Source organism: Ailuropoda melanoleuca, chromosome 5 (assembly GCF_002007445.2).
Source record: "Ailuropoda melanoleuca isolate Jingjing chromosome 5, ASM200744v2, whole genome shotgun sequence".
In the NCBI taxonomy this organism is placed as follows: Eukaryota; Metazoa; Chordata; class Mammalia; order Carnivora; family Ursidae; genus Ailuropoda; species Ailuropoda melanoleuca.
In genome coordinates, this window is record NC_048222.1 from 101,589,313 (window position 1) to 101,600,231 (window position 10,919).

At 36.0% G+C, this 10,919-nt stretch overlaps 1 protein-coding gene across 1 annotated transcript; it reads right to left on the bottom strand.

The window, feature by feature from the left end:
* Nucleotides 1-7,844, bottom strand: FGB (fibrinogen beta chain). Its single transcript, XM_019809049.2, has 9 exons — nt 7,711-7,844; nt 7,457-7,477; nt 4,657-4,848; nt 4,003-4,186; nt 2,845-3,072; nt 2,201-2,314; nt 1,721-1,846; nt 1,237-1,522; nt 1-637 (listed from the first exon to the last, which is right to left on the bottom strand). The coding sequence occupies exons 1-9, from the start codon at nt 7,780-7,782 to the stop codon at nt 406-408; spliced, it is 1,455 nt and encodes a 484-aa protein (XP_019664608.1). The 5' UTR covers nt 7,783-7,844; the 3' UTR covers nt 1-405.
* Nucleotides 7,845-10,919: the final 3,075 nt, after the last annotated feature.

A 10,919-nucleotide genomic window follows, 5' to 3' on the forward strand; every position in this document is an offset into this window, starting at 1 on the left:
TTTATTGTAACAGAGACTGGTTTAATTAATAAATCTTTTCGAAAGTTTTTTTGTGTATGACAGGTCTTACATAAATAAATAGTCTTTAAAGTGGACTTTTGAACAACAAGGACAGAAAATTCCTCTTCCTAATTTGAAGCTTTCCAGAATCAACTGAAACTGAAATTATGAACACTCTCCACAATGATTGTTTCATTAGTTCTCAGTGAGTTAATATAAATGAAGAATACAAAAGAAAGTCATGTGCCATTTTTAATGTCATTTAGCCTAAATACTTTTCCCAAAAAGTCACACTCACAACATTTGATAGTCTTAGAGGGACACAATGTGTGAAAGAATATTCCAATGACATAATTTAAAAAAAATGTGTTACATATAAAGGAATAAAAATTTATGTTTTGGGGGTTATTGCCGTGGGAAGAAGGGTCTGATCTTCATAGACATCTTCTTCATTGAATACCAGGACCCCTTCCAGTTCATCCATACCACTCCATCATCTGTGCCATGCTTTGCCATGTCCCAGCTGTAATGTCCACCCCAGTAGTATCTGCCATTTGGATTGGCTGCGTGACATCTGTTATACCACCATCCACCGCCATCTTCTTTAGAACACTGTTTTCTGGGATCTGTAGTTAACCTGAAAGGAAATGTTTGGGGTTATTAGAACTGCAGTGCTGTCGAGTTAATTATTTGCAAAATACCCACAGAAGGGTGCTGGGCACAGTACTCTTTCACTCTGGTTTTATAAATAAAATGAAACTAAAACGCTAAAGGCCTTCTCTGCCCTAGAGCAAAAAAGAGAGAGAACTAGGCCTGGTGACAAGTTCATCTGCATTTGTTTCTTTAAACTGACATGTCAGCTTTCAGCTCCCTTAGTATTAAAGAACCATGGAAAACGAAATGAAGGCTCCAATACACATAGTAGAATAGACAGACTTTTCTAAATGCTCAGTACTCAGAAGGTAACTGTGCTCTAGTTCCGGTTCTGTCTTTTGTCATTGCATGACCTTGGCTAAGTTACTTTGTCTCTCTGAACTTCATCTGTCAAATGAGGAAAGTAATGAAAACCTTACAGCAGAAATGGTTTAGAGTGACACCTGAAGAGCTTAGTATGGCGGCTAAGGCCCAGGAGGCACCCAGGAAATGATAGTTATAGATAACATGAGCTTCCATTAAGGATCCCAATCACAACATTCATAGTGGCTTTTAAAGCAGGGTTAAAAACATCACACCTACCAGCCATCATTGTCCCTGTCGTATGTGCTGAAGTACATTCCGTTGTGAATGGTCATAGTTTGATTCTCTCCAACCAGTTGAGAAGCTCCTTCTATGAGGGCATTGCCAGCTGTTCCCTTATATTTGCTCACGGAGAGTTGGTATTTGTTGGCCTCATTCTGTACAGTGAATCCTCCATAAAGGGCCTTCACCTTGTCGCCTTTCCAGTCCTCCATTTCAATCAAAAGTTCCGTGGGTCCCATGTTGGTAAGCTGGCTAATTTTATCATTTCCAAGCCAATACTCACCTAAAAATAAATAAATAAAATCTCACCAAAAATGACACCTTTGGAAATTAAAAACTGCCTTCCTTCCCTTATCTTTAGTTTTCACAATATTTTTGTAAACTCTTCTTAACCTCCTAAAAACAGACTCCCACCACTATATTTTTTAAATGGAAATAAAGTTTTCAACAGGATGATTTATTTTGTACTCCCAGTTATTACCTGGTAGGCCACAGTATTTTTTCCCTTCGGCATTGGTTGCAATATTTCCAAATCCTTGTTTATATGGATCCCATTTCCTGCCAAAGTCAACACTACCATCTTGACGGTTCTGAATTACTGTCCATCCTTTGGTTGAAAGAAACAAAAATGGCACATATTAACCAATAACAAATAATCTCTCTTGGGGGAATGTCTGAATTCCTCACCTATTTATTTTATGTCCCCCTATGTTTAGTGCTTCAAAATAGATACAATAAGGAAATAAATATGAAAGGAAAACTTAAAATCTTTGGAGACCTCAAGTGCTTTATCTTACCCCAAATTGTGAATCATAGATATTTTATAACCTTTAAAATATCAGGTTAAGTTCCAAGTCAAATGGCTCATTGCTAGTTATGTTGAAGCTAGGTCTTATTTCTTGGCATTCTATGGTATCAAAATAATTATAGCATAATAGGTGAACAACTATCAAATCCTTACCTCCATTCTCTGTGGTCATGTCACAGTATACTCTGTATGGTGTGATAGAACTGTGAGGCTGAATGAGATACATTTCAGATGTTTCACCTCCATTCCTGATAATTTCCTCACATTCTGCAAACATAAGATAACAAATACTCAGGGAACTACAGCATAACTCCTTGGTCTTTAGTCATCAATTTTATAAGATAACTGATGATGCAGGTTACTGAGGAATGTTTTATTAGACAGTTGAGAATGAATTATAGAAATTGAATCATCCTTTTACTGAAAATCAAACTCAGTTTTGAGTTCTATTTCCCAAGGGGATGAAACAAGCCCTTCTCCACCTTTTATGTCCTAGGATATACATAACCGGCCAGAACACATGGGATGGAGAAACTCCTACGCCCACCCACCTATCCAAGCAAACATGCGCATTAGCCAGGTGGAGCTACCACCATCATTATATTACATCCAATTCATCAAAACCTGGTGAATACATTAGGCTAAGTCAGAACACAGCTTGCTAGGGATATCTTCATGATGTGTTCTTATGTCATTGGGATTGGTTGGGGAAGAGCCACTAAGATTTTTCCAGTTCTCTTATTTTTAGAGAGCATTTGTTCTGGAACCCTCTGGAAATATGTTTATTAACTGGTTACCTTTGCCAGACACCACAGGAATATTGCAACTGACTGTGCATGGGGTGCGGCAGTATTCCATCTGAGCTGAAACATCAGATTCTAATTTTTGTATTTTGCTTCTCAAGTTTTCCAGGATTGAACGGAGCACACGAAGGTTAGTTGGGACATTGTTGTTCACAGTCTCCTCTATATATAATTGGTGCTTTTCCAGCTCAGAGGAGTACTCGTTTACTGCATTTTCATTATCTGCAAAAATGAAATTATGAAGGAATGGTAAGCATTTTCTCCCAACAAAAAAACTACAGGTATTCAACCATACAGTTGTGATTTTAATTTTCTGAGAGTAAGTTAACAGACACAGAGCTACTGTCGTGACATGTAGTTGTACCAGAGAAAATTATTTCGTCCATGACATGTACAAATTAACATGAAGTCTAGCTACTAATTTACCTTAGGTGTAAGCTAAAACTTATGCCTAGTGATAAGTACAGAAAGTTCTTTATTTCTCTGGTGGGGAAAAGAGGAGAAAGCAGTGTTTAGGCCTCCCATCTCAGAAGTTCAACATCATGTGGATACACTTGATTTACTTATTCATCTCACATAAGTACAGTAGAGCCTTGAAATTTACAAGAAGAATGTCATGATGCCTTTGAAAAATGTCCAAATTTGGATAAGCTACTCACTGAGATGCCTATGCCAGGCTTACTCACTAGCTGATTCCTAACCACCCAGCCAATGGCACTTCACAGTCAGATCTCAAGAGTCAAAGATTTGGTAGCACTATCTGCAGCACAATTGAGTACGTCATAGACCATCTTCTTGTATTCAAAACCTGAAGTATTAAATCTATAAATGCTAAGGTTGACTCTGAATATTGTCTTCTGATTCACACATTTCTTATAGAATGAAAATAAGGACATCATGGTGAATTTTTCATAGAAAATGATTCTAGCTGAGAACTGCTAAATAGTGCTTATATGGCAAGAGGCAGGTAAAGGTGGCTAAGTGAGAACCTTAGGGTAGTCAGGCTTATCCTGAAAGCAGTAGGATGCTATTTAGGCAATAATAATAATAATAATCTAGAAATGTTGATCTTCTCAGAATCATGCTTTCCCATGGCAGTTCAAGAAGTTCCAATTTTATAGCAGTACCAAACATAAAACACAGGATATCTACCTATTATTTGTTTCTGCCTGTCTTTCCACATCTCTTTTAGCAGAGTTATATACTGAAAGGTGCTAGAAGAGGACTGGGACACAGACTCCACATTGTTATTTAACTCATCTACGCTTTTTCTGATTGGTCTTTCCTGTTTTACCAAAGTATCTTGCAACTGACATCCTGTAGGACACAACACTCCCTGCAAACAAAGAAAATAGTGAGCATTAGATAAAGGATTCAGATTACAGGTATTTGTGAAAATAGTATATGGTGAAAATTCAATGATATCATTAGCCGATATAAAAACTTGTAATTTGATTTTCTGTATGTAAGTCCAGAAATTCTAGAGTCCTCAACATATTCCTGAGAAGATTAAAATTAGTCCTTACCACAGAATAAATACAACGGGACTATGAAAATTTTACCACCTGAAAAAATGAGGTGGGCAAAATACAAAATAAAGAACATTTTTTACAGTTTTGGGCTCAGACTGAAGAAAACTAGAAAGGAACCTTAACCAAAGGCCCAATAAGTTTCGTAGTTATTTCCAAAATAAAGAAACAAAATAACGATGATGATGTGGGTCAAGGCAACATTAGGAAGCCATGATGAAGATAGGCATTCTCTGCATGAGAGACCCATCAGGACAAGAAACATCAACGTACTCACCAGGTCTGGGTCAGCATGAAGACAGCCCCCAGCATCAGGGGCTTTTCTTTCTACTTTCTTTTGGCCGGCCACTGCTTTGGATGGACGAGCCCGATAGCCACCTCCACTGATGGGAGGTGGGGCAGGTCTCAGGATGGGAACCTCTTCCCTCTTCTTGTCAAGGGGCCGGTGACCACGGGCATCGACAGTGGCCTTCAGGAAACCAGGCAGAAATAAAATGTAAAGTGTTAACAAAGATTTGACATGGAACTATTCCAATACACTCAATTTATAATTTAGGTTATCACATGATTCATGGTTTTCTTAAGGTCCATCAACTGGCTAGTCACTGTTGGTAAATCAATAGGCTGCTTAGGTCTCTTTAGTAACAACAGAAAGAAAAACTGCATGTAAAGCTATTGTCCAGGAGGAGTTTTTAAAAAGCCTGAAAATAAAGCTGCATCAGATCATGAATAGTAATGACCTCAGATTCCTGATACCCATCCACTGAAATACATAAAATAGTAAGGCATTTACACTGTCAGGAGGAATATATACTCTCAAGCCATCCGGATTACTAAATTCCTGTAATCATTGTTCATGATTTTCCCACTTTTAGTTTTTATGAATTGATTAGTTTGCCTAACTCCTATATAACAATATTTAAGAACCAATACAGATTTATTCAAAGTGACATTTACTTGGGATTTATTTGTAATAAGACAATCTTTGACTCAAGTATGTTTGAAGAGGAATAAGGGACTCTGGAGCCAGACTGCTTGGGTTCAAATCTTGACCCTACCACTTACTGGCTACAAAATCTTGGGCAAGTTATGATATATGTGCTCCAGCGTCCTTTTCAAATAGGGATAATAATAGTATCTGCTGTGTAAGACGATTGTAAGGGTTAAACGGCTTTGCATGTGACACCCTCCAGAGAGCACCTGACACATAGTAAGTACTCAGTCTTTCTATTGCAATAACACATAATAGATACTATAGTTCAAAAGACTTCTCTGGGGGCGCCTGGGTGGCACAGGTGTTAAGCGTCTGCCTTTGGCTCAGGGCATGATCCCGGCGTTATGGGATCGAGCCCCACATCAGGCTCCTCCGCTAGGAGCCTGCTTCTTCGTCTCCCACTCCCCCTGCTCGTGTTCCCTCTCTCACTGGCTGTCTATCTCTGTCAAATAAATAAATAAAATCTTTAAAAAAAAAACACAAAAAAACCAAAAAAAAAAACCCAAAAGGCTTCTCCGCTGCTAATTCCAATCTTACTCCTATTTTATATCCACGAAATGATTTCTTAAACCATTCTCTTGAAATTTCCTACATGATTTCTTTATCAAACACCATAATTTTCTCATACCTGAAATAATTCTCAAGGTACGTGATTAAAAGTATTTGCCAACTTAAAAAATAGTACATTAAAAGACAATGAAGTGGAAAACAGGCAATGCAATGTAAAAGTGTTGGCTGGGATTAACCGTATTGGCATGTGGTCTTTGTGGGCAATTACACTTTTGGGGGCTTCATTGCAAGTTAACAAATGACTAGCTGTGAAGCAGAGGCTAAACCCTCTGGCGATTCTGTGAGCCTAGATGTCATGCCATGATCTATTTTGAATTTTACTGTCATCTATTCATTAAGTTATAATGATATTTAACATTTAGCGAGAGTGTGCTTTCAACCCAGGGGCCCCAGATCTGCCTGCTGAGTCAATATAGTATCGGGGTATGTGTGATTGTAATAAAAATAACATGTGAAGAGTTGGGGAAAATGTACATACATCATGTGGTCCTGGTCTGTTCTACCAGGAATTTTATGCAATGTGACTCACCTTTTATTGCAAATGAAATTATAATAGAAGAAAAATATTTTCTTTCTATTTCATAGTGCCGTTACAGAGGTAGCATTGATGGTCTAGCTTTACCAGAGAAAGGGGAATTAAAAATATTTAAAGAAATTCTATGGGTATTTAGGTTCATGAAGATACTTAGTGAGATAACAAAAACTAGAAAATCCATTTGGGAGCCTAAACTAGTAAACTCTCTCTGTAAGGATTAGCTGGTGAGTAGAAATGTAAAAGTTCTTAGCCAAGTATTTACAAAAGTTTACTCTTACACATTCTTTACATTCTTTTTACCTAATGCAATTAACCAGACAACTATCTTTTTATCTGTATGGTTTGATAATTAAAACAACTTAAGTTCCCTTCAAATTTAACATAGAATCTGAACAAATCACTTCCTTTAAGTATTATTGTACATTCTTATTTCTAGTGTGAAGTCCTATGTTATATACAAAAAATCTGATCACGATTCATTTGAGAATAAAATTAAAATCCCTCAAGTATTTATCACCCTAAATGCATTTCTGTATTTTTGTTATCTTCAAACCAAGAGAAATAAATCTGCAAAGATAGTAGTTGAGGAAGAACTGTTCTACAAATGAATAACTTATACTGAACTATGTGTTTCATAACTATTAATAATAACAATAAATACTACTTATGATTTAGATTTTCCTCACTTGAAAAAAAAACAATTCTTTCATTTTCTATCACTGCACTCGGTCTATTCTACTTGTAGATTAGTTAGTTTACAATTTTCATTCATAAGTCACCAGTAATTTCAGGAACTATGTATTACTCTCCTTCACCAATGAGTAATCTACCACAGCTTTTTTCTCCTAAAATACTGATTTTTCATTATTTTATAGTCTGCAAAATTCTCAGATTTGTCCTCATAACTGTAAAAACATATTGCTAGAATTAAATGACAATCACAGTACTCAGGATAACAAGTGAGAAAAGCAATCTTACCACAACTTTGTCTCCTTCATCCTGGGAAGATAAAGGTAAGAAACAAGAAAACAAGAAATCATTATTTTGTTTTTATGTAAGAAATACTATGGAAATACTATGTAGCATTCTTTAAGTAAAATGGGTCCCTGAGATTAACAATTCAATTTCATAATTAAAATCAAGGTTAATTTCATTAAAATATTTATATGATTACATTGTTATATTTTATATTAATAATATTAGTAATAATATAATAAGTTTAAAATAGTCACCAAATCGTCATAATATTGAGCTTGTGACTTAACAATAAAAACACACAATAGTAGCAATAATAGATTCTTCATGGTTTTAAATTTTTGGAAGTTCCAAGAAACCGTCCTTTGCTTGTGGATTTCACTGAGAGATCTTCAATCCTATATATAGCTGAGTCCTTTGTTACGCATCACTTTAGAAATGGTTACCTTCCTTAGTTAATATTTAACGTTTTGGTTCACTTGTTGGCTGAACCATTTTTTCACTTAAGCAACATCTTCCCAGTAAGACTTATTTACTTGTCATACAACTAGTCTCTGTTGGCTGAATTTAGAAACACCACAGTTCTTTATTGGACAATAAGAGGGAAAATTAGGACATTCCTCAAAGAAATGTGTATCCCCTTTCCAGTAAATTAGCATAGAAGTTCACAAGGAATGTGTGAAGAAATAAATATTTTTCATCTAAGCACAAAGATCTGGACCTACTTACGAGGAATCCACTAAAAGTGTGAGTTCACAAAAAGTATAGCACAGATGTTTATGCTTTGAGGCAATCATGTAATTAAGTTTTAAGAGGCCAATACATTAAAAATAATATTATAGCGCCATGCATTTATCCTTTCTTTTAGACGTTAATCACAATAGGAAAATTACAACTCATGCCTTATACTCTGAGAGACATCAAAAGGAAAATGTCAACTTCTCTTTTTGCTCTCACTTCTTCCCACAGTTTGCCCTTTAGTGATATAAGTTAAAGTGTTCAAAAAAATTCCAAACACTGTGAAAATAACTAAGGGAGCACAGATTCCTAGATCAAAATCATTATTGTTGTGATTGGATACATAATTAACATTTTATATTTATATTACATTATATATATTTTACAGTATATTTTATTGTTTATAAAGACAATGTTATTTTACCATTAGTGAAACCTTCATACATCTATTTCAAATAGAGGCTCAGACACTTAATGTGGTCCATTTTCTATCATCATTTCCTGTAAGCCACCAAATCCCCGGCTCTCATCTTTTTATTTATTTGTTGCAATCACGATTAGCAACTCCTACAAGAATCAATGGGGAACTCAAAGTCAACAACACAAATCCCAGAAAGTGTGTTGCTTTATAGCATTTTCTGTGTGTGCATGCGTATGTGTGTGTTTGTGTTTAGTATGGAAAGTAAAACATTCCCATGACATTTAAAAAATAATGTTTTGAAAGATAGCAGGTTATCCAGGTTTAAGTCAGGAGAGCATGTTTTTAATCGAGGTAGAGTTGACATAAAATATTAAATTAGTTTCAGGTGTACGACATAGTGATTCTACAATTACATGTATGTTAGGAAATGTTCACCACGGTAACCACCAGTCACCATACACAGTTATTACAATGTTATCGACTTTTTTCCCTACGCTCTACTTTTCATCCCTGTGACTTAGTTTATAATGCAAATTTGTTGCCTCTTAATCCCTTCACCTATAAATCATGCTTGCAAGCAGGTTCTTGATAATGGTGTGAGACCCACTAAATTATTTTCTTCTCTGGGCACCAGAGATTGCACCCCCAAATTCTTTTAACTCAAATTTGCAGAAGCAAAGTATTGAGTTTAAATTAAGTAAAATACCTCGCTGGATTTTTCCAAATTTGTCTCTCATTAATCAGTACTGAGTAAATATTGTATTTTAAGATTAGCTTAGTTTTAATTTTTCTTAGAAGAATACACACCTGACCATAAAAGCAAATATATGTGTGTATTAATTTAAAAGAGATGCAAGAACATTTCTCTTTGAAATAAAACTGAGAAAAAGCTCGTTTTAATAATCTGGACAGGGTCTTATGTTAATGTCAGATTCTTGCTGATTTGAAAAGACTATCTGATAAGTAGACTAAAACAATTTCTTTTCTTTTAAGGTAACATTATCAGACTTTTCATTTTCAAGCACTGAAACTAGCAATAGAACCATTATTTAATTTTCAGAAGTTTGTTGATGTTCAAGTTCCTTCTGGCATTTAATAGAATCTTGTACAACATTAAAATAAAGATTCCTTTAAAATTCCCACCTTTTTCTACTCTGACTGGCATTCTTCCCATCATCAACAGAAAGGTGGAGGACGGAAACTACTAGAATGTATGTTCCAGAGGAGCAGAGACGTAATGTTCGTTTTACAAATAGCTCTTGAAAACCTCCTTTGTGACAGGTAGTATGCTGGAGGCTGGGGACACATTTGTGAGCAAGATTGACATAGCAAGCGTTCAATAAAAAATTGGAGAATGAATGAGTGAACTAGCTTTCCCTGAAACGTGTCTCAGAAGCCAAGTCCTGATAATCATTTATCGTCCTTAATTCCTGAAACCACTAAGGTCTTTGGTGATGAAATTGAGGCTCCGAGAGGTTAAGCAAACTTCCCAAGGCATTCAGGTAGTAAGTACGGGAACCAGGACTTGACCCAGGACTGTCTGAGCCTGTAGTCCATGCTTTCTGCCCATTATGTCATATTGCCCAACAAAATATAAACATTATAAAGAATTTATCAGTAGCTTTTTTGTGTGTTTGTTGTTGTTGTTATTTTGGCCATCCCATGTCTCGGGGCTATACTGTCTCAGACCAGCTCACTCATTCTTAGCCTTTATTTTCACCCTGATATATGCATGTGGGTGTGGCTATTCTTGTTTGCGTGAACTGCATGACCAACACAGTGATAATAACTATGAGTTTTTAAAATTCCAGTTCTTGTTAGATATTTTTTCCTCCTGAGTTATATACAGCTACACTAACACTCTAAAGTGCCTAATATTACAAAGTAAATTACCATATTTTCAAAGAGAAAAATATATTTGTAGATACTCTGCTTATAAAAATACTTAAATTTTTTAAGATGTTGATGCTATTGGTGGAGGAGGGAGGGAGTACTATTTGTTCAGTTAAATTTTCAGGTCAATAGTGCAGTGTTCTTCCTATTAGCTGATTCCGTTACATAAGTCAAGGGCAGTAAATCAGTGACAGAGAATACAGATAATCTGTCCTGCCCGGCAGCTCTCTGGCATGAGGGGCAGACGTGTGGGCACTGATTGTTAATGCACTTGCTGATACCTTTACAATTCTTCAGACCCAGTCTATAGAACACAAGGCAATCTGTGTTCATCAAATATTTATAGAGCTCTTACTGTGTGGAAGTAGTATGCTGGGGGCCAAGGGTATTTTGGTGAACAATGTAGACAAGTGC

Coding starts and splice junctions, on each gene's coding strand:
- FGB (XM_019809049.2), bottom strand. CDS start 7,782: ATGAAGAATCTATTATTGCTACTATTGTGTGTTTTTATTGTTAAGTCA. Junction 2,315..2,844: donor TCCTGTGGTGTCTGGCAAAG/GTAACCAGTTAA, acceptor TTATGTTTGCAG/AATGTGAGGAAATTATCAGG. Junction 1,523..1,720: donor AAAATACTGTGGCCTACCAG/GTAATAACTGGG, acceptor ATTTATTTTTAG/GTGAGTATTGGCTTGGAAAT.